The following is a 22,275-nucleotide window of genomic DNA, read 5'->3' as shown; positions in this document are numbered from 1 at the left end:
GTTCAGAATAAATGCAAAACAGTGAGCTGGGACGAGTATCCAAATACCGTCATGCCTCAATACGAAGAACAACTTAAACCTCCGATATCCAACAACCATTACCCCAACTCTTCTGATATGTCAGTCATGTTACATTAGATTCCTCCGGTCATTCCTCCTCAAGCTTGAAGCCCTTGACCATTCGCCCGCTGACTTCCTCAGCCTATTGCCCAGGCTAATACTAGCAGCTGAGAGCCCCTGCATCCGTGTGGGTATAGCTGGCTCGACTCTCTCCCACTCACGAACCACCTTCTCTTCATCATCACTATCGCCTAGTGCTGGGCCTGGTAACATGGGAAGATGCTTCGGGCCCTTAAAGACGGCTCCACGAAGAGCCGCCCAGGATTCAACCTGACCATCGTCTGCCTCTTCGACGCAGTTGCACTCGTCGCCTGCCGGACACTGCGTCTCGCCAGCAGCATGCCATTCCGCCAGGCATGCCTCGTGGCTTGCACATCCACAGGCCAAGCACGGTGGGAAGAGGGCATCCACGGGCTCGAGACAGTAAACGCATATAAGCTGGCTCTGAGACCGATGGCAGCGCTCGCATGTGCCTACCGCACCGCCAACCTTGGAGTCGGTTGAGGTGTAACGAATGGGTTCGAGTTGGATCTCGTGAATGCGGCATACTCCCGTCACATCAAGCCCACGGCCGGATGCGAGCAGGGCCTGAAGCTGGTCCTTCTTACCCATCGCAATAGGTGGCGAGTTGGCATGGTTGATAGGTCCGTTCCCGCTCGCCCCATCATGAGCAGAGTCAGGGTAGCTGCCGTCCATGTGCCCACCAGTTACGTCCTCCTTGAGAGCGTTGAACTTCATAATCTCGAGTCTAGCAAGGGGCTGGTTCCACATTTGCAGCATCTCGGCGTATGCGTATCGGTAATGGGCGTATACGTCACCCCGGTTGGATTCAAGGAGTGGCGTGCTAAGCCAGCCGTCATCGTCGAATATTGTTTGATCCTCCATCGACACTGAGATCTTTGTAGGAACCAGCGGCAGCATGTCGTCCTTGCGGTACTCGTCATCGTCTAGAGACGTTCTGCCCCCGCTCGAATCCATCGCCGTTGATGCACTCCATGTCACATTTCCAGGAGCTAGACTGCTGAGGATCGTCTCTGCCGGGCTCGGCTTCTTCTTCCCATGACTTGGCGGGGATGATGAGCTCACGCCGGCAAATGAACGAGGCAGGTTGGCTGCAAAGGCTGATGCCAGTCCAGAGTTTGCGCGATTCAGGAAGCGTGTGTTTGGAGATGTTGATACACTTGGTGGTGGCTCAAGATCCCCAAGATAGTCCTTGAACTTGTTGGGCGGCGTTTCTCCGCAAGAGTACGAGTTCGACGCCGGATCTCCGTTCCAGAGACCATCGTCAGATGCTTGTGATCCCGCATAATGGACCGGAGTATGGATAGTCATGGGGGTCGTGATGGCAGAGTTGGTATAGCTGCGACTGTTGATGTTCCAGAGTGAAGCATCCGTCGGGAAATAGTCGAGAGAAAACGCTGGCGCCTTGAGAGGAAGAGGAGTTTCCGGCTGAGCAAGATGCGATTCAAAGTAGGCCACACTGTCCCGGGCTGAAGACTCGCTGAATATGCAAGAGAGCATGGCCAGCATCTGGACATCGGCAATTCTCTCAAAGTAGAAAAACAGATCCATGATGAAGTCTCTGGCCAGAGGGTGTTGGCCCCATTTCACCCTACCCGTCAGAGTCCCGTTGCCTTTATCCACAACCGACTCTAGAGGAAGAGCATCTTCGTGACACCTCGATACCACATCGTGAGCGATCACCAAGATAGAGTCACGCCTCTGGTTATGGGAAAGCACTTCAAGCGGGACACCCTTCTTCAGTAGCAGTGCCAGATATCGCCACACATCAACCAGATCCCTGGCCCCGTACTTTTCAGCTACTTGGGCATTGTGCTCGCAGACGTCGGCTCCGTCGCCAAAGATGGCATACTCGCGAGCAAACTCTTCCTTGGACGGCAGCGCCGATCGGAGATCATGTATCGATATCAGGTTCTTTGGCCGACCAGGTCTTCGACGACTGGTGCCCGTGCCCGTGCCGGTACCAACACCAGTGCCTCCGCCGCTGGAGCGTATTGACCGATCCTCACTCCACGTCTTTCTAAACTGGCGACTGGGGTGATACCAGAGGTTGATCTTGTGCATCGATGTCGATTCCGAATCGCTTGAAGATGACGACGACGAGGAAGAGCCGGAAGCAGACGAATCTGAGTCACCACTGGACATGGATGCGTCCTCTGCCATGAATCTCTGCCGGGGTCCCAGATCGTGGGCGATCTTACCAAAGCCCGCGAAGAAGGGTTCCCCTTTGGGACGTTCCCTGTATGCATCCATGGTAGTGGTAAACAGTGCCCTCGCCTTTTCCTCCTTCGAGGGGAAGAAGCAGACCAACCGCCCGTTGTGCGAGAACCTAGCACCGCACGTTCTAGGGGTCGGTGGAACAATAGTCCTGTTGGGAGGCGCAAGTGCAGTGTCTATCTCTGCATGCGGTGGAAGCTCTTGTGACATAGAGGCCGAACCCCCAGCTGGTATGTCCTCGTCGGATTCGCTCGAGCTCTCGTCGGCCAGTCCGTCGAGGTCATCATCAAGATCTCGAACATTCTTGAAAAAGGTGGTGCTGCTTTCGAGGTCGACTTCTCCAAGGAGATATGTAAAAGCCACTTCAAGACAGTTTTGCTTTCTCTGCAGGAACCGATCCGCCAGCTGGTGAATCTCACGATCGATCTTCTTGTGAGTTGCTGCTGGCATAAAGGATGACCTCTCGACGTAGAACTTGGGCGCTCTGGCCTTGGGATATCCAACCGGGATGTCGATTCTGACCTTGATGAAGATGGTCTCCCCGTCTACGCCCCACGGACCGTTCAACGAGGCGTTAAGGGAGAGATTGTCCATATCGATGTTCTCCCATCTCACTTTGGGAAGTTGCGTGCTGACTCGCAAGAGCTCTTCCTGAATAGTATCCGGCTCAGCCCATTCATCATCAGGATACCCATGACTAAAGATGCCCGAGTCCTTCGACATGTGCCGTTTTGCGCCCGCCGAGACTTTCCTCTTGGTCATGGCAATACCTTTCATCCAGCCGATCTGTGACTGGCTACGATCGAGGGCCCTCCCTGAAGTGACCTTGGCCTTCATCGAAGGGCCTCGCCATGCCACGCCGGCACGATGGTTCTGGCTCGCGCCCGATCGCATACCCAGTGTCAGGGCGCTTTGTCTGTAGTTGCTGCCGCCGCCAGGTCGATGATCACTCATGGTGGCAGTCTTGCGATCGCGATCCGTGCTATCATCGACAGTGCGGAAGGTCTTGTAGGTGGCGCCTTTGCGAGTGAGACTGATGCCCGGTGCCGCAGGCATTCCTCGAGTGTGACCAATGGTGGCCAGGGTTTGAGGATCAATACATTGAAGTTTGAGCTCATTGTCAGTGCCCCAAGTGACGAGCTGGAATTCGCGATCATCCATCCCGTCTTCGGTGACACCGCCGCGGCAGCGCCAAAGGAACTCCTTTGCCTTGTGGTCTCCGTGACCAGGCCAGACTTCCACCGGACTGGACGTCACACGGGATCCTTCTTCGAACCGGGTGCTATAGAGGTACATGTCGCCAGGCTCGTTTTGGGGTATAGCAACAACGCCTTGTCCAAAGGGCGTGTGCCGAGCTCTCCATACTGGGAAACCAGTTTCAATGGTGTGCTCGAGAGGATCATCAGCGTTGTAGTCCCAGAACTTGATACTCTTGTCAATGGAGCATGACACAATTGCACTTGGCCGATTTCGGTTCCAGTCTATACCGTAAATCTTTGACTTGTGAGCTTTGATAGATTTGAGAGGTTCAGATGAGCGGCGCTCATCCCAAATGTGAAGCCATCGATCATGGGCTGAGGCAAGAATATGAGAAGCTTGGCGACAGTATTTGACCTGGGATGCGCCAGCCGTCCAGTCGCAAAAGGTGAGAACTGGCTGACGGGGCCGTCGAAGATCCCACGCATGGATGTATCCATCTACTGAGCAGGTTGAAAGGAGATCGGGATGATGAGCAGACCAGTTGACATCGGTGATTGCACGGCTGTGGCCTTGAAGTGAGTGCTCAATAGCGCCAGAACTCGAGTCTTCTCTGCGATTGAGATTCCACACGAGAGCGCGATGGTTGGCGGCTGAGACGATCCAGTAGTCTCGGGCTGCAAAGGGGGACCATTGAACGTCAACCACCAGCCAGGGGAGGCCATGAGTCCGTAGACGACGCGGGGGGCTATATGGCGAATCCAAGTCTATGATGGCCAGTCCATCGGGTCTATGCATGTCAGTCAAGGTGCACCCGGTACAGATCTGTCATGCAACCTACGAGGCTAGGGCGACATCGCGGCCAGCTGGGGAGATGGTGGCTGAGCCAACCAGGCCGTCAACGTGGATAGTGCCATCAGCCTCAAAGGTTTCACTATCGTAAGCCGACTTGATGATTTTGCCCTTCTTGGGGGGATCGGTGAGCTGGTCGAACGAGGGCATGGTGGTGGGTGGCCGGATGAAGAAGCTATCACGACATTCCTCATGCCGGGGCTCACGAGAAGGGACGGTGCTCTGATCAAAGGCGCAGCGCCATCAAACGGCTGCAGTTCATCTCATTGTATGGCAGAGAACCCCCTGTTGCAGCTTCTGGGCCGTAATGGCGATTGTCTGGCGAGTCTTGATGAATAGGTCACGATGGTTGGTGAGTGAAGCTCGCGTCTCCAAACCCCCAGGCCAGGTACTAACAGACCCCTGCAACCTTATTAAGCGCGACTGGCCCGGGCTGGTCGCTGCATGTACCTCCCCGCCATCATGGCACCTGACGGAACCTTCCGCCACCAGGTGCAGGTCGGGTGCCTTATCGGGCGCATGCCATGCCGTGGACGGTGTTTGTCGCTGCGCTGTGTGAGTGATACAGTCAGTCAGTCAGTGTCTGTACATGGATGGCATTTCTTGCTTAACATCCGTCTCGTCACCCGACTCTTGCAGTAAATAGACGTTGGGCCTTGTTTTTGGGCCCTCTCTAGAATATTTATTCTAAAACCTTTGGAGCATATTGCCGAGGATCTTCTCTCCCCTTTGCCTCCCTAACTTGCCCCTCGACGATACTTATCCGCCCCCCTCGTGCCTCTGTCTGCCCCGCCTCGTTCCAAGGGTTCAGACTCAAGACTTGATCTTCAACCCTTCACCGTCAAAACACGTCCTTCTTGGTCCACCGACACACCGACGCCAGACCTGCGCATATTCCGACTCCAAGTCACCGTCCTCTCTCTACCAACTTATACCTCGACACTCAACCTCCAGACATCCAGATGGCTCTCCCCAAGCGCATTATCAAAGAGACGGAACGGCTCATGGCCGAGCCGTAGGTCACCCCCCAAGGATCTCGCGCTGCGACATGCATGTCATTTTAACACCAACCGCGATGTAGTGTTCCTGGAATCAGCGCCGTTCCCCACGAGGACAACCTGCGATACTTTGACGTCGAGATCCACGGTCCTGCCCAGTCGCCATACGAAGGTGCGCTCCCTTGCTGCCTCACAAAGTCTCCAACTAACCATGCCAAGGCGGCGTCTTCAAGCTCGAGCTCTTCCTACCCGACGACTACCCCATGACTCCTCCCAAGATTCGCTTCCTCACAAAGATCTTCCACCCCAACGTTGACAAGCTCGGCCGCATCTGCCTCGATGTCTTGAAGAGTGCGTGGAATAACCGAGTCCCACACTCTCTCAGAGCAGTCAAGCTGACAAATGCCATAGACAACTGGTCTCCCGCCCTCCAGATCCGAACGATCCTGCTCTCGATCCAAGCCCTCTTGGGTGCCCCGAACCCCGACGACCCCCTCGCCGCCGACGTTGCCAAGAGCTGGAAGGAGGACGAGCAGGCGGCCATCGCAACGGCCAAGGAGTGGACCACAAAGTACGCGCAACCCTGAAGACAAAGAAACCAAAGAAATACAATTGCAAAAGAACCAGACTCGAAGCCGCCATACCATTGGGAAAGAGAGAGGTATTTCGGAGCACAAGTGTTGGGAGTTTCGGGGCCGGCTGGTGTATCTCGTTGTAGAGAGCATTCTTGATCTTGGAGCGAGGAACAATGGGCACTTGCAGGTTTGCGCTTGGTGTTGTCTTATAGACCCAAGAGACTTGGACTTGTTTAATCCGACACCATTCTTCAATCTAACGGCTGCATTCAGGAACAATCCCGCCACGTTGTTATGTTGGGTGATGATTCATATCGGGCCGTGAGCTGACTGGAAGCTCTTTGAAATCCTCGGTCAAAACTTTGCTGTTAACACTTTAGATGCAACGAAACTCACTTAACGACTTGAAGCTCGCGATGACACCAAACTATCAAGGTAGTCGTTGAGGGGTTGCCTAAAAGGCCGTTTAATTGTTGGGATTCAAGTGAATATAAATACACTGTCTTCTTCCTCTTGCCTCTTTTCCCCCTTCTCCTCCTTTCTCCCCTTCGGCGGTTCCTCTAATACACGCTTCAAACAACCATCCATCTCAGCAATCTGATACCGAAAAGAGCTACCACAATGTCGAACCCTCGCTTCCTCGAACGCGAGGTCCAGGGGCAGGTAGCCCTTCGGTCAGTTAACCCAAGCGTCTACGAGAGGATCCTGCACACTTTCAACCTCATGAGTCGGCTGGTCTATGTCCTCGAGCGTATCATGGCCAACTCCACTCCGCACATGATTTCCAACGTCGATGTTGTCTCTCGCCGCAAGGGAAGGGTGACAGCACAGCCTTGGACCGATCGCTCGCTTGACATCGAGTTTCCTGCTCCTGGTGGTCAAGTATGTTCTCGTTTCCCCTGGATAACCCCCTACCTATGTACCTGAGCTCCTTAACTAATGACATGACATACAGGAGTATCTCAACCTACACTTCTCGGACAACATCTCTGATGTCATTACACATCATCAGGTCGCCAATATAGTCGCTGACTTAACCGATCTGATGTCGTTCATCAACCCGAATATTTGGCAACACCTCAGCGATGTTGACCGGCACAGGGTGATCCTCTTGGCCATACCGCAGTCTCTGATCGACGAAGTTGGGCTAGACGGGCCGGGCGCTTTGACTCTCTCTGCCAAAGCAGCTCCTAGGAACAGGCCAAGGCGTAGAGGTCTTCCTTAACAGGCAAAGGCCCGCGAGCTTGAGGGCATCTTTGGAGGCCGTGCAGCAATGAGAAACGATGTTGACTTTATATAAGCAGGTTGCCTACAGAAGGTCAGTCATCTATCTCATATCAGCCAGCCTTTGATGGATCGCACTTCAATTTTACTAGATGCAAAGAACTTAATACCACTCTGATTGTTGAGACTCGATATCGGTAGTTTCAATATGCTCCTATTTCTCAACGTGATTCTATTACGCCTAAGATGGCTACAGAACAGCAACAGCGCCCACTCTGTGATGTTGTAGCCCAAGGTCGCCATTCATTCAAGAAGCCACCTCAGTCCTTCCACCATCCTCTTTTCAGCTGCCAAAGCTTGAGCCAGATGAGGAGCTTTCAACCAAAATGTATGAGGCCAGCCCATCTCGACCTGCACTTGAGCTTCAATACCCGTCTGCCTCAGAAGAATAGCATAACAGAGTCCATCTGAATAAATTGTATCGTTTGAGACGAGCTGAATCCAAGTCCGAGGATGACCCTCGAGTTCAGCTTTCGTGACTTCAAGGGGGAGCTTATCGAGGCCATCCCTTGGAGTATCTCGCTGTAGATATCCGTTCAAAGATGTGATGAATGTCGGAGAGACGCTGGTGTGGTATTGCCGCAACGGCTCCGGGATGAACTCAGAACCGCTGGGACCATCTGCCGTGACGGGACATCTCAGTAGCAGCCCATGTATGGATCCCTTTGGCGCTGCCTGAGTTACTGCAGTTGCCATCTGTCCGCCACTTGAACTTCCCACGACAATTGTCTTTGTAGCTTGGCTTCCAAACATTTTGAAACCATCCATACAGTCTGATAAGCACGTACTGGCTGGAGAAGAGGGTAGAAGACGATAACCGATGGAGTACAGGCGCACTCTTCCCATTCCACTCTTAACCAGGCGGCGACAGGAAAGCTCCTCGCTATCAGCTTCGCCAACCTTCAGGCCCCCTCCGTGATAATATATGATGACAACATCGGGATCAGAAGGCTGGCTGTTTTCCAGTTCCAGTTGAAGAACAGGAATGGGAAACCCATCCAGCGATGAGGGGATAGTAAACTCCTTCTTAATGATGCCTTGGGAGAGCTCATAGTCTCTGGCTCCAGGGGCCATCATTCGTGCGTTTAGTTCACGACATTCCTGGGCATAGACAGGCTGCCTCTCTAAAACGGAGTTGAACACTCGGGGAGGTCCTTTTTGCCTCACCTCCTCTTCATACTCCAGCCAGGCGGGGTCGAGTGGAGGTGCCGTCTTGAAGACATAACTTTCGAGCTCAGGTACAGAAGGCGGCGGCATGATAAGGTTCGCGGTCTTATTCGTGTTTGGAGGGTATAGTTTTGCGGCTTGAGTTTAAGAAGAGTTGTATGTAACAAGCTGTGCGAATGTATGTTGGGAGGGTAAAGTGCCGGCTAAAGACAAAAAGAACCGCACGTGACAATAGATTGCGTTGATAGCTTCATGAAAATGCTGTACGTACTTGATATGACGACTTTATTTGAATGGCCAAATTGTTGTTTCCTTGGTTCGCTATTGAATAAGATGTTACATCTAAGACTCTCACCAGTCTTGGCACGTAATGTTGTTGGTGTTACGCCAGCCAATGGCTGACACCAGGGTTATTACACCTTTAGGCCAGCCGCAACACAACGACAGCTCATAAACCCTGATGAAAACAACAATGCTCTCACCAAGAAGTCCATGACTGTTACGTATAATCTAACCATCAACCTAATCACTTCTTACCATAATCCGTCATGAGGTATAGGGTATACCGATAGGTCTCATCATATCAGACCCTAAGATTGTTAGGACGGACTTAGCATCCGTTTCATACAGAGCGTATAGCATCCCAATAGACCATACTTCTGTTAGTAGGCCGAGACTCTGAGATCAAAAGTTTGATACCATCAACGTTAAGAATTGGTGGAACCTGAGTATTGTTCGCCAGATCCACACTCGGCCGAGCGGAGGCTGACACTCGGGCTTCCGAACGGCGAACGATGTTGATACTCATGAGAAAACTCACATCTTGAGAGATCCCTCCTACTGATACATAAGATGAGGCATATGATTTTAGCTCGCTAACTAAGATCATGGATTACGAGGAGGGCAAAGAACGAACATGGGCACGAGTTGACGCATAGGAGTGCCAGGTTGAACTCGAGATCTTAAAACTTGTAACGGGAATCATGTTATAGCATTGTCCGCCCGCGGTTGCCTTGGGCTCCCATAACCACATAACTGGAACGGGCCCAATAGTGAAGCAAGTTGCATGAAGCACACAGGAAATGTTGTAGGTGGTTGGGTATGAGGAAAACCTGGGTTCTGCCTCGGGTTCTCGTATCTACAATGCTAGAGTACACAACGCGAAGCCGGGATCCGGAATGCGTAATTCGATTAAACCATAGCCAGGTCGCCGAACTTCTCCTGTAGCGGGGGTTAGACCTGTCACGAGCCTCAGATTCCGGAGTACGCACCTTGTAACCCGGCACCATCCATCGGCCCTTGGAAACGAGCTGAGCGGTCTTCTCGTCGATCGACTTCTCGGCGGCGGCAACCTCGTCCTGCAAAGTGTGAAAATCCGATCAATTACCCTCAAATCCGTGATACGTACGACAGTGAGGTCCTCGAATGGTCGGGCCTCCTCGATGTTCTTGAGGGTGGCGGCGAGGTCCTTGAGCTCGAGGTCGACGGCCTGCTTGGTAGCCTCGGCGTTCTTGACGGCCTCGGCCTCGAAGGCGTCAATGGCCTTCAGCTGTCGGCTGACATCGTAGGTGACGGGGGTGAAGGCCTTGAATCGCTTCTCGATCTCATCGATGATGGCCTGGTTCTTAAGGACGGATCGGTACTGGGCGAAGTCGACGGTGGTGGGCTGCTCGTTGAGCTGCTGGACCTTGCGGCGGACGTCCTCGTTGCGCTTCTTGAAGGCCTGGAGGGAGGCGACGGTCTGGCCACGGAGACCGAGGGAGCTGGTGACCTTGGTCCAGTCAAGCTTGAGAGCTGCGCTTCGCTGTCGGAGAGGGAGAAAATTAGCTCACGGCTTCCGAGGGCGAGCGGACGCGTGCCGGGGGGCCGGGGCAGGAATTGACGGCATCTACCATCAGTCGCACGCGCCAATTGATGAATTGAACTTACAGTCGCCATTTTGAACGAGGGTTGCGATGTCGAGGGACGGAGAGGATGATCTTGATGGATGTTGATTGACTTTGCCGAACTTCGCCAGGGAACTACCGGGCGCTAACATATCACGTGATGTCCCTCTTCAATCCGGTGAGCGGCGGCTTCGGAACCCCTCAATGACGACCAGCAGAAGGGTTGGGATCCCTGGAACTGGGGAAATGCTTGGCCAAATTGTGATAGGAGAGGAAACATTGAGACTTAGTGTAACTCTACAAGTTATTAAAGAATTGACCAGAAACCACATGTTGGAGCTTCCGATATAGAGCAACAGCTTACAAGGACGAATTATGCAAGCAGCTACATAAAAATCACCAAGTCACAACTCATAAACAGTTCTTGATGGATTGAGGCAGTGATTCCTCTTCAATTGATTCCTTTGTTTGGCATCAAATCCTTTTCGCGGGGTACAATTCACCCAGAACTAATACAGAGCCCAGTGTGTGTCCCGTGCTCAAGCTTTTGTGGAAGATCCAGTTCAGCCAGCCAGTCAGCCCTAGATACTTAGAGCCATGATGGAGTTGACGATATCATTGTCGTTTTCCTTCAATGCCTTGATTGCCTTGTTGCGGCTGACACTGGCTTGGGTCATGACAAGCTCAATGTCCTTATCCTCCAGGCCTGTGGCATCGACCTCCTCATCGTCGTCCTCCTCCTCATCAGAATCCTCATCGTTGTCCTCCTTCTTGGCCTCGGCGGACTCGGCAGCCTTGCTGGGCTCGCCGTGGTTGTGGCCGGCGTGGTCAGCCTCGGCGTTGGCGCTGGCGAGCTGCTGGGCAGCGGCTTGTTGGGCGGCGGCGTTGACATCCTCGATCTTGGCCTCACCGAAGACACTATGGCAAAAATCAGACACAAGCGCTGTGTGCAAGAACCACTGCCACTCACATGTAGGTGTTGCTGTTAGGAGACTTGTAGACCTCGGGGCTGTTGATAACGAAGAGGATCTGGAGCACGTGGTTTAGCATGATGCCTCATTTACCCCTCCATGGCCCTCGCTCGGCCGGAAAAGACGCCTCTCTACTCACGTTCTTGGGGCGGCGAAGAGTGACACGGGTGATGCCAGGGATGCGGGTAAGGTGCAGCTTCTCGAGGGCCTTGCGAGCCTTCTTCTCGTTGCGGTTGTGGATCACAGTAGAGCCGGCGGGCAGCTGGCCCTCGCCGACCTCCTCAGCCTCGGACTCGTCGCTGCTGTCATCGTGCTCCTCGACAACGGTCTTCTTGGGCTCCTCATCGGGAAGCTCTTCAACGCGGGGGTTCGACATTTTGGCGGCTGGTGCGGGCGTAGATGTTAGTGACTCGTCCTCGTCAATTCCTCAGAGGGGATTTTGTGAGCAGAAATTTGTCGCCACCGACGAAATTGACGAAAATGTGGCACAAAGAACAAAATCGCAGCTGTGAACTTACTTGTTTGCTGGTCCCAGTTACGTCTGTTGGCTGGCCGGATCTCTGTCGTCGTCGTTTGTGATGAGAATATCGCACAGTGATAATTCTAGGGCTTGGTGGGCAGGTGGGAACTAAACTGCATTAGGTAATCAGGTTTTTCGCAGCACTTGCTCGTCAGGCATGACGACGGGTTTGGGGGGAATGGATATCAACACTGGGAGACTGCGGGCAATTCATTGCACAGAGAGGGATGATTCTGGGGTATTCATAAGCTTTTTATTTTTTGGCTACACTTCACAATGATCCAGTCTTTTTTTGAATGCTCCTCATGCTGTGAATTCATTTGATCTCAGAATTTCCGTATTGACGCCGTTCATCATGACGATGAAATGTGACATACAGCCTTCCAGAACGGAGCAAAAGAGAATCCAGCAGCCTCTACGCTGCCGTGATGTGTTTCCTGCCCAGTTCCGTGCCTCTCGATCTAAACCCGACCTAGCACCTCCGTGACTCCAGCTTTAATGACCCATTTATGCGGAGGCCTTGACCTTGGCCAGAGCCTTGCGCTCCTCGAATCGTCGCTGCTTCTTGAGTCGGAGAACCTTGAAGCGGTCGAAGTCGGTGAGACCCTTCCTCCGCTCAATCTGATCCCGCTTCTTGGCCCAGTTGGTCTGCTCCCACTTGGAGTCGATCTCGGCCTTCTCCCAGGCCTTTCGGACGGTGCCGGTTCGGGAGCCGCGGTTGAGGCCCTCGATGATAAGGGAAGAGAGGAGGACCTTGCTGAGGGGAACGGCTTGTCGGGGAACGGCGAGCTCGGGCTTGGCGGAAGGACCGTCGACGAGAACCTGTTGTGCGGGTCAATATCGTGTGCTGATGAAGCCGGTGCAGGCAGAACCTACTCGCTTGTGGTCGATGATCTCGACGATCGTGGCCAGGCGGCCCGCGAAGGGGTGGTCGCCGTTGATGACAACGACACGGCCGACCTCGACGAGGCGCCAGTTCGAACCCTCAATGACTGCGTCGCCCATTGTGACGGTGATCTGTGTAGCGGTCGATTAGTCGCAAGATTCAAAAGTCGCGCGCAGTGATTGCTCGAATGTAACTGCGATCGTAGGAGTCGGTGTTCATACCAGTTGTCGATTATGCTGTCCCGTTAGTTGGTTGTTTTCTGGAGCCTCGCGGACCTTGAAATCGCTAAGGACTTTTTGAGGGTTGACTCGGCTATCACACATGTGCGGGCAGAAAATCATCCTGTGCCCTAACCAAAATTTCCGGGTTTACTTTCCGCCGGGATCCGATCCCCGACGCGAATCCAGGGGTGTGCACGGACCAGCCTCGGCTGAGAGCTTCAAAAGAAAATTTCAGACAACCTCAGCTTGTCTTCTGCAGTACACTTCTTTGGTTGAAGAAGTCACACGATCTTGAACGCATCAAGGTAAGCCGACAGATTTTTCTTTGACTTCTTTCCTTGTACTAGGATGAGGTAATTTGCGATTGATTCTGCCCGATGGCACTCTCGCCGGAGTCGCTATATCGGGTGGCAAGCTGATATTCAATTTCTTACATATTCTGAGCAACACTTTTCTACCAATTGTTCTTGCGCTTCTGTTCATGCACAGGATGGCTAACAATGATTAATAGTGATGCACCAAGCTCCCCGATTAGCTAGCTTTACTCGATTGACGTTGTCGTACTCCCTCACTATCTCGGAGGTCTTGAACATTGGTTTTGGTCACGTACAATCTGATGTTGCGACTGGACACATTAGAAGAAGAAATAGTTTCTATGCCAGAATTGATCATTAATTTATCCCATGAACCTTGTTTGCATGCCGCCAACACAGTGATGTCCTTCCTTAAGCCTTGCCCTTTCTCTTGAGCTCCTCCTCTTCCTCTGCTTGGAGCTGAGCGTCAATCTTGGCACCCCTGGAGGGCTCGTTGCCGTGCGCGCGAGCCTTGAATAAAATTAGTACTCAGATCTGACGATTCATGATGAATAGGGGTTACGTACAGGTAGAGTAGGGTCCTTCTTCGACCGTTGTGTTTCGATGTCATCATCGGGCCCATCTCTTTTCTGTTGCTGCTTAGTTGCTGCTCTGATGATGATTGATGGTATCAACAAACCTCCTCGGCCGCCAATCGGTTGGCAATTGATCGCTCATCCTCTGCAATATTGTTAGTGTTTGACATGGAATCTGCGCGTGATTTCTCTTACTGGAATCCAGGCTGAGATGGGAGTTCTCAACTCCTTCATTGAACCGCTCGTGGGTGTCTCTCTCAGACTCGGGGGCGTTCCTCTGGTCGCCAGCCTCGTAGACGCCACGGTTACCAACGTTTGAGTATCCAGACATGATGGAAGTGATTGCGATTGCGATTGTGTGTAGAATGTATAGTTGAAGAGTGAAGAGAGATGTTGTATGAAAGAAATTGCTCTTCGAGTCGACGGCCTTTTGTAGTCACTTAGAAGATATTAAAGCTGCCATGGTGGCTGTCTCCACAGCCTGACTTCATAGAAGACGTCATTGTATGGCGCTTGGTGAAAACATCGCGCCCATCGACATACATACGTCATGGAATGAAAGGAAACGATTTAGTTAGTTTGTCTGACTTTGATGACATTGTGTTGTCTGCGATCCTACGGGCCACTCTGGCAAGAATGCAGGTTTGTTTGTGGGCGCGGCATAGCATACTATATCCTGCCCTATGCAGGATGCCACGTGAAGTGAAGCAAATCCAAACAAGATCCAAACACTTCTGAATGGAGACCTGTGATAGCTAATACGAACGGTTTGGCCTTAAATTTTCAGGGCTTGGCCCCTATTGTTCTGGGTCGCGCTTTCATCGATTTACCATGCATGGTAGATCAACGATCCGTAGACGCTCCGACAGCTGTCTGATAGCAAAGCTGTTGTTGTTTTGATGGCTCCCCAAGGGCTGAAAAGAGAGATATGCGTACTAGGATAACTCGACAACAGTACGAGGGGAGCACCTAGGGATCGTTCTCGTCTGCTCGTTGCCTTAGGGGATGCTGGCTCCAAGATGACAATAGATATCCATGAAAGCCATCGTCAACAGCCGCCCCAGTACGGCAATCTTATATGCCCGGAACCAGAAACACCACTATTGGGCCATCAAATCCCCGAAACTTGGGCATATATCATGTCAGTGTTTATCTCATAAGCAACCGATGTTTGGTTGTCGGGTCTGGATTGTTTGGTGTTCTAGGTTGGCTTCCAACGGATCCAGGGCCAATCACTTCCGTCATCGAGCGGAAGATGGCGGGTGTTGGTGGACGGTCCCAGCGCACGGGCCACCCGGAAAGCCGAGCCATTAAGTCATCATCCGGCGTGACAGGCAGCTTCACGAAGCTATACCAAATCGGAGCTCCGACCTCAACCTCTCTCAAGATAAAAGCACATCTTCGCATCCTTCCTTGAGAGTCAATTCCTCCTGACAGTCACCTATCTCGTCCTAAAACATCATTCAAAATGTTCCGTTTTGTAAGTCACTGACCCAGAGTCACCAGCGCCTGCAATTGCTCATCATTCACGCAGCACAAGACACTCGACATCGTCACGGTCTTTCACAAGGCCAGCTCTCCCGCCTCCGTGAGAGTCGCCAACCTTCTCAAGCAGGTCTCTGCCAATGCCACTGCTGGAGCCACCCTTGACCAAGCGAGCGAGGCAAAGCCCGCACGCGAGCAGTTTGAGCTCAATGTCACTGAGGATCCCCCCACCGACGACCAGGTCAAGACGATCCTGGAGTATGTCGGAACCAGCGGCATCCCCAACATCATCAAGGGTGCAAACAATGAGAAGGATGCCCTAAAGAAGTTTAAGGAGAGTAAGGAGAACTTTATCCGGCCAGTGGTATGTTGAGTCTGCATCTCTGACAGCCCCCAGCTAATTCTTTTCGCAGGTCGTGGACTGGAACAATGGCAAGGCCATTGCTGGTGACAATGAGTCCGAGATCCTCAAGCTGTTGAACGCTAAGAAGTAACGACTTTTCTTTGTATCCATGTATAAAACATCGCCTCGTCCCCCCATTGTAAATACCAAGCGCATATCTGGAGTACCAGATAGCAATATTTGACGATGAAAACTTGATCACCTTGTGGCCGTGAATGGATGACAATGAGGATGCTACAATAGAAATGATTGAAGCAGTGAGTCAGCCCCCTTTTTTCGTGCGTGATAGGCTGTCTGAGCTACAAGTAGGTATCCGGCGGGAGCACAATCACTGAAAAGTGAGAAGTTCATAAACATGCCGCCATTCTATAAAGAAATCCATGTGCACCCCTGGATACACCACCGTGACTTGACTATTGACTTAGCAGAGCCACGCGACGAAAAACGTCTTCACGAGACGAGACGACCTCGACTCCAATGCAAAAGAACTGTGCAAACATATTTCATCTAGACGGAAGTGGCGGGAAGTGATGTTCGTGTGCGGCGGGAAACAGCAGCAAGCACCCTTGTCGGTCTTTCTCTTCAATGGTTGTAGTCCTTGTCTACGATCCAATATCAACTCCCGACCCCCCAACTGCCCTGCCTATTACCTTTGACCCGAGGCTCTCCTCCCGCCCTTTGCTTGTCTGTTTTCCCTTGGTTGTTTTTGTTCTCCTGGGGGTCATTATCAAGGTGCACGCGTGTTTGGTTAGTCGGCCATTGTCCGCCAGTGCCAACTATCATTCACCTTTTGCCGGCTGCCAGTGCCAGCTGTCAGTGCCGCGCCAGTGCCAGTGACCGCCCGCTTCTGACGCTCGTTTTTACTCTGTTTGTTTTGTTTTCCTGTGATCTTTTCCTCTTCTTCTTCACCCTCATTTTCGTACAAAAGTGAAGAGTTTTCGCCGTTGTGCTCAACCTTCATTTTTGGCGTCGCTTTCATCCGACGTCTTCGACTCTGCAAAGGAAGGAGCAACCCTGACCTTGCGCTCACATCTTTCGGCTACGGAGCCCAAGCGATCGCATCGTCTTCATCATCTCAGCCCGGTGCTGTGCCCTTTCATTTTCAGAAGGTAAGCATATCTCAAAGCACCCAGCCTCGTCTCACCCGTCGCCTTGCCATGGTGTTCGCTGCCTTCCGCTTGGAGCAGATGACCCTTTGGCTAGAACTGACATGAAACTCCCCCGCGCCCAAGAAGGGCCCATCGCTTCTGCTTCTTTTCTCCTTCGACAAGCGCTGACCACTCTCGTCGATAGGGAGCACCATGGCTCACCCTCACCTCCCCAACATGGAGGAATCACCGCCTCCGGGGCCGCCGCCGCATCCCAACGCGATCGTCTGCGAGCGGGTTTACGCCAAGGACCAGCCTCCCAGCCTGCAGGCCGCATTCACCGAGTTCTATCCTAATGGCTTGCCAAACGTGTACAAGATGCTCCAAACACCTGGAGCGGAGGGTGTTCCCCAGACCTATGTCGAGGACTACCTTCCCGTGGGTTTCTATACTCAGCCGCGACCTCACGCAAGTGCCATTTTCTCTACCCAAAATGGCCAGCGCCCATTTCGAAAGATGCAACATCTGCTTCCTCAGCGCCGAATTCATCTCTGGTCTAGGGACGAGATACAATCCGTGTGCAACTCTCTGCGAAAGCTGTACTGGGACCACATGAAAGGCATGCGGCAGCCTTTTTGCTGGGACAACCTGTGGGAGTATTTTGATGCATTTGACTTGTATCACTATGGCGCCCTCAACCTTTGGAACGTGGTCAACCAGCTTTTCGACGAGAACAAGACCATCTACGCTGATGTCATCAAAGAGTTTGCCGTCCACATCGGTCACTGGGCTGACGACTGGCTTCGCAACAAGCACAACAAGACAAAGCTCCTGTCATGGAACGAGATCCAGGGGCCCCTTCTGCGCATCCTCAGCCCTGAAGACTGGACCGACATTGGTGACGTCCCAGACGATGCAGTGCCAATGCTCGCCAATGCTCTGAAGCACCGACGGAGGTTGATGCTCTCACCTGGGAGCTTGGGTAAAGATGTAAAGCCCAACCACTTGTCTTCGGCTTGCCTCCGCAACAGCCTTGAAAACTGGCTAGGTTTGTTTAGTTGCCCAGGCTCGTGATTCACTGCTAATACCTTCCTAGCTGGACAAAGGGTCTTCACACCTGCTGGCCTTCCTTCACCTCCGGAAGTTAGGTCTCACCATTGTTCACCTGCTTCGAAGGAGGCTCCCGCGCCGGTTACTGTGCACGAGGGTAACCACTACTATCTCCCACCTGGTATGAGTCGGTCCTCTAGTGCCGTTGAAAAACTCCAGCAGTCCGCCGCTGCGGCCGGACCCGTTATTGCCCATGGCAGCAACAAGACCATTACGCCAGAACCTGCGAGAGCGGCTAGCAGTGACGGAAGTTCGCATACTCTGCAAGTTTCGCCCGAAACGAGGAGCAAATCGATCGAGCTCATGCCTTCCTACAAATCCCTCCCCGTCGCCAAATCGGTTAGGGAGTCGGATGCTGGGGCTGAAGGTATTCCCTCAAACGCGCGGGACAACGGCTCTCATCTCGGCGAGAATGAAGATGACGAGTACTCGGACTTTGCTGCGCTTACCCCAACCAAGATCAGGCGGCGAGGACGTGATAACCCGCGATCCGTACAAGGAGCTCCTAAGACTACAGTGACCGCATCACTGCCAGCATCGGCTGTCATGGGCTTCTCGGAGCTTGCTGGACCTTCGGTGCCTTCCAATAGTGGCCTCAGGTCAATCGACCATGAAACCAGGCGCCCGTCTGGTAGTCCTGGAGTTGCTTAGGACACAGCTCAGGCTACTTCAGCGCCCGTCAAGGAGAACCAGACTCCTCGACGCAACAAGAACAAGAAGTCAGAACTGCCGACGAGTCACGGAAAGGAGCAGAAGAAGGGCCAACGATCCAACAAATCTGGTGCTCGTCCGGCCAATCATGACTCAACTGGGACACGGACATTGGTCAATGGCCAACAGAGATCTGGATCAGGACCTCATGCAGTCGCTGGAGCAAATGGTAAACAGGGATACCAAGCCTCGTCCCGTATGATTCACCCACAAGCTTCTTCGAGCTTCACATTTCACCAAGTCGGAGCTCCCACCGCTCCTGACCACCAACGCAGCTATTCTGGTCTTCATCAACACCCAGATGTCTCAACTGGCGTGGACTATCGGCATCAGATCCCGCAACACCAGCCAGTCCCGCCTAAGGGTTTCATGGCGCATGGAGGTCGAGGTAGCAGCATTTCTTCTCGTTTCGAGCAGAACGAGAACCAGTGGTCTCACCAACATCGCCCCGAGAATTTCAACAACGTTCCACTCACACCTAATCGTGGAGTTTGTTACCGTGGGGGGCCTCGTAGAGGAGGAAGCCGTCGCGGATCTAATAACCAGCGGAATGTGACAGCACCGGCTGTTCAGCATCAGGTTGACCACGGGTTCAACCACAAGAGACGTGACGGGGCACCCTGGAACAATCCCCAATGGCGTCGACAAGGCTCGAACATGACACAGTCATTCTGTCGCAACGTCGATAGCCCTCTTGGCGCTGAGTACGTCCCCTGCTCCTGCGAGCTGTGCAACGCTCGGAACCGCAGCGTGCACGTCAAAGCCGAGGTTGGTCAAGACCGTGTCGGACTCGACCTAGTGATGCGGATCAAACTCGGTCTTGGGGCTCGATACGGAATCGTTGAGGATGTCTTTGCCATACCATCGAAAGATCCGGGCCATTTCCTCGCTCGGTAAGTAACTCGAGGGCAGCATGACTGTATTAATCACTGACTGACATTATTTAGATTCCGCGACGAACATTCTGCCAGACAGGCTCTTACGATTGGTGGAGGTTACATAGTTGAGAAGGGAATCACAATCAGAGTCTCGCCGTCGGTGCGATCAAAATGGATGTCCCTTCTCCCGAGCAACAACCCGGAGGCTGTCATTCCGCCAACCGTTCAAGCCCCAATGGCTATGGGCTTCCCATCCCATCCGGTACACACCCCGATGGTCATGAGCCATCCCGGAGCCCTTCCTGCTTCTCATGCGATGTCTGGACCGATCTATTCTGTTGCTGGCAATATGCAGATGATGGGCCAGGAGTTTGTGCCTCCACCCTTCTTTCCCCATGACACGCAGTTTGCCCGAGGCCCATCAGGTTTTATCAGGCCCCCTTTCCTCGAACAACCACACACTGGCACACAGCCAGCAACTCAGCCACAGAGATTCCATCACCAAGAGCAGATTCCAATCTCGGCACCTTTCGAGACTGCTCCCCTCGTTGGCTCCCCTACCGCTGGCCTTGAGAAGGACACTGGATCCCCTGCCGAGACTCTGCAGTCGAAGCCGCCATCTGAGGAAGCGCTGGATGAGACTCAAGACATTGAGCAAGATGGGTTCACTAGTCCGCAGAGCAACAGAAGCAAGATTACTGGGGTAAAGGCTAGGGTTTCTTTGCCCAAGACTCCCCCAAAGTCTGCCCAGAGCCCCCAAGCTCGACTGACCATTCACACACCTCCTCAGGCATCCGCTGAAGTCATGGCCGGAGGCATTGAGAAACAGCTTCGTGATGACACAAAGGTTGAAACTGAGAGCGAAACTCAAGCAGAAGCGGAGACTACAATCCAACCCAAACCCCCTCTGGAACCAGAAGAGAGCGGTCAAACCAACCATGCTCGCGTGCCAAGCATCTTTACGGAAGACCAGATCAAGGAAAGACGACAAGCATGGGCCAAAATCTCGATGCCCCTTAACCCACGCAAATCCAAGCCCACCTCACCAACCAAGAACCACAGCCCTGTTCCCAAGGATGGTGCTTTGCGTGTCCCGCAGTGCGGCAGACTTGAGGCTAACATGCCAAATGGATCCGAGATGTCTTCGCCGACTCAGCCCCAGACGTACACTCCCGAGACTGGCAGTGAATACGAGCCATCCCCGGAGAAGCTCCCTGACGGAATCAACCAGTGCGCTGAGAAATCAGACCGTCCTACAATCCCTTCGAACCAAGCAGTAGGAAGTGAAGCAGCCTCCAATGGCCGACTTAGCGAACCCGTCATCCAGCCGCAGCCTCAAGCAGAAGTATTCAGTGCTGAGGAAGCCACCATCACCAGGGGAAAGCAGCTCAAGTCTAACCGAGTTGCCGAAATTCAGGAGCCTGGACAGGAGGCATCTATGGGGACCTTCGAATCGGACAACAGACCATATCCATCGACAGAAACCCAGAGCAAGGGAAAGTCGAAGAAGTCAAAGAGGAAGAAGAAGGGAAAGCAAAATGGTGATTCCCAGATCAACACGTCAAGGCCACCTCTTCCTCAAACATGGACTAGTTTCCAAGATCCATATGTCACAGCCGAACTAACGCAGCCCATGACTATGCCAGAGTCATCCACACACTTTGCGGGCCAAGCGTCCGGCTCACCCTCCTCAGGCAAGAGGCATCACGATGATGGAAACCAGTCGTTCAGCCCTGGCTCGACGAAGCGAACTAAGAAGTACGATTCCAACATGGGCTCCGCACGAGATAGCCAAGCGCCATCACCTTGGGCATTTGATGAGTCTGGCTCTCCGGAGGAAGCTGTGCGTGGCCGCAAGGGATTCAGAGAGGGCAGAGGAGGATCTCTTCGGATTGGGAAACAACGCCGACCGCGTGCTATCATGCCTCAACCTACACTCACCGAGCAACACATTGACAACCAGGCTTCCCCACCATCATCTGACTTCGTCTTTGAAAGTCCCCAGTTCGCGGCTCCAAACGGCACCTCGTCATTGATGAACGGGGCCAATACTGGCGCAAAAAGCCGACTCAACCCCAAGGCGCAGGAGTTTGTCTCACCATCGAGGCCGACGGGTGACGGAAGAGCGGGTTCTAACAAGTCGAGTCCTCTCAAGGATTTGAGCATCAAGTCTCAGGAAAACTCATCTAGACCTCGGGATGAAGGTGAGAAGTCTTCAGAGATAGATGCCGACAGCCACGAAGCATTCCCACGTGGAGCGAGCGACCTTGCTCTCCAGCACCACCGAGCGCTCTCTGAGGGTACTAAGAAGGAGAACCGCAGCAACGAGACTGGAGCACACGGGGAGGGCAAGAAGGCGGCAGCCAAGGGTAAGAAGGCGGGAAAGGGAAAAGACAGGGCTGTCACCTCAGGGGCAAAGGTGGACGACAAGGCCGGAACCAAACAGGAGAAGAAGCAGCCAGCGCCTCAGACCCCAGATGGAAAAAGGGCCAAAGACAAGAAGCGGGAGCTAGTGGTCAACGACGACTGGCCATCCTTGCCGGGACCTCGCGACCGGGCTCCTTCAAAGCCGCAGACGCCATCAGTGTGGAGTGCAAAGAAGAAGGCGACGTCGACGGGGGAGGAGTGCGGCTCTGGACATGGGTCACCTCAAAAAAAAGACGAACTGGTGAGATGATGGACAGAGAAAGAAGGGCACGGACAGGAGGATGTGAGGACCTGGCAAGGCAGATGAATTGGTTCTTGATGTTCCTCCTCGTGACGGAGCTAGGGGTGGTGGTAAAGGGATTGTTGATG

General features: G+C 53.1%; 8 protein-coding genes and 1 pseudogene across 9 annotated transcripts, besides 1 other annotated feature; 4 read left to right on the top strand and 5 right to left on the bottom strand.

Moving 5' to 3' along the window:
* Positions 1-129: 129 nt before the first annotated feature.
* Positions 130-4,557, bottom strand: NCS57_00416800 (uncharacterized protein; the record flags this gene model as incomplete). Its single annotated transcript, XM_053054138.1, has 2 exons — positions 130-4,345; positions 4,397-4,557. The coding sequence occupies 2 exons, from the start codon at positions 4,555-4,557 to the stop codon at positions 130-132; spliced, it is 4,377 nt and encodes a 1,458-aa protein (XP_052916298.1).
* An 812-nt stretch (positions 4,558-5,369) lies between these two features.
* On the top strand, positions 5,370-5,992 carry NCS57_00416700 (uncharacterized protein; the record flags this gene model as incomplete). The annotated part of the gene is made up of 4 exons (XM_053054137.1): positions 5,370-5,422; positions 5,489-5,577; positions 5,625-5,756; positions 5,817-5,992. The coding sequence occupies 4 exons, from the start codon at positions 5,370-5,372 to the stop codon at positions 5,990-5,992; spliced, it is 450 nt and encodes a 149-aa protein (XP_052916297.1).
* Positions 5,993-6,601: 609 nt separating this feature from the next.
* On the top strand, positions 6,602-7,205 carry NCS57_00416600 (uncharacterized protein; the record flags this gene model as incomplete). The annotated part of the gene is made up of 2 exons (XM_053054136.1): positions 6,602-6,862; positions 6,936-7,205. The coding sequence occupies 2 exons, from the start codon at positions 6,602-6,604 to the stop codon at positions 7,203-7,205; spliced, it is 531 nt and encodes a 176-aa protein (XP_052916296.1).
* Positions 7,206-9,622: 2,417 nt separating this feature from the next.
* Positions 9,623-10,369, bottom strand: NCS57_00416500 (ATP synthase subunit d, mitochondrial; the record flags this gene model as incomplete). Its single annotated transcript, XM_053054135.1, has 4 exons — positions 9,623-9,652; positions 9,703-9,789; positions 9,840-10,235; positions 10,361-10,369. 4 exons carry the CDS (start codon positions 10,367-10,369, stop codon positions 9,623-9,625), a joined length of 522 nt encoding a protein of 173 aa, XP_052916295.1.
* A 529-nt stretch (positions 10,370-10,898) lies between these two features.
* NCS57_00416400 (Nascent polypeptide-associated complex subunit alpha) lies at positions 10,899-11,664 on the bottom strand (the record flags this gene model as incomplete). The annotated part of the gene is made up of 3 exons (XM_053054134.1): positions 10,899-11,235; positions 11,288-11,346; positions 11,428-11,664. The coding sequence occupies 3 exons, from the start codon at positions 11,662-11,664 to the stop codon at positions 10,899-10,901; spliced, it is 633 nt and encodes a 210-aa protein (XP_052916294.1).
* Positions 11,665-12,315: 651 nt separating this feature from the next.
* Positions 12,316-13,005, bottom strand: NCS57_00416300 (annotated as a pseudogene). Its single transcript has 3 exons — positions 12,916-13,005; positions 12,685-12,825; positions 12,316-12,630 (listed from the first exon to the last, which is right to left on the bottom strand).
* Positions 12,316-13,005: a sequence feature.
* Positions 13,006-13,640: 635 nt separating this feature from the next.
* On the bottom strand, positions 13,641-14,216 carry NCS57_00416200 (uncharacterized protein; the record flags this gene model as incomplete). Its single annotated transcript, XM_053054133.1, has 4 exons — positions 14,000-14,216; positions 13,909-13,949; positions 13,796-13,858; positions 13,641-13,739 (listed from the first exon to the last, which is right to left on the bottom strand). The coding sequence occupies exons 1-4, from the start codon at positions 14,133-14,135 to the stop codon at positions 13,641-13,643; spliced, it is 339 nt and encodes a 112-aa protein (XP_052916293.1). The 5' UTR covers positions 14,136-14,216.
* A 1,056-nt stretch (positions 14,217-15,272) lies between these two features.
* Positions 15,273-15,783, top strand: NCS57_00416100 (uncharacterized protein; the record flags this gene model as incomplete). The annotated part of the gene is made up of 3 exons (XM_053054132.1): positions 15,273-15,284; positions 15,339-15,653; positions 15,703-15,783. 3 exons carry the CDS (start codon positions 15,273-15,275, stop codon positions 15,781-15,783), a joined length of 408 nt encoding a protein of 135 aa, XP_052916292.1.
* A 1,210-nt stretch (positions 15,784-16,993) lies between these two features.
* Positions 16,994-22,156, top strand: NCS57_00416000 (uncharacterized protein; the record flags this gene model as incomplete). The annotated part of the gene is made up of 4 exons (XM_053054131.1): positions 16,994-17,828; positions 17,877-18,479; positions 18,549-19,494; positions 19,549-22,156. 4 exons carry the CDS (start codon positions 16,994-16,996, stop codon positions 22,154-22,156), a joined length of 4,992 nt encoding a protein of 1,663 aa, XP_052916291.1.
* Between the last annotated feature and the right edge of the window lie 119 nt (positions 22,157-22,275).

This window comes from Fusarium keratoplasticum, chromosome 3 (genome assembly GCF_025433545.1).
Source record: "Fusarium keratoplasticum isolate Fu6.1 chromosome 3, whole genome shotgun sequence".
Taxonomy (NCBI): Eukaryota; Fungi; Ascomycota; class Sordariomycetes; order Hypocreales; family Nectriaceae; genus Fusarium; species Fusarium keratoplasticum.
Note: the sequence above shows the minus strand (reverse complement) of the source record. Positions and strands in the feature narration are given on the sequence as shown.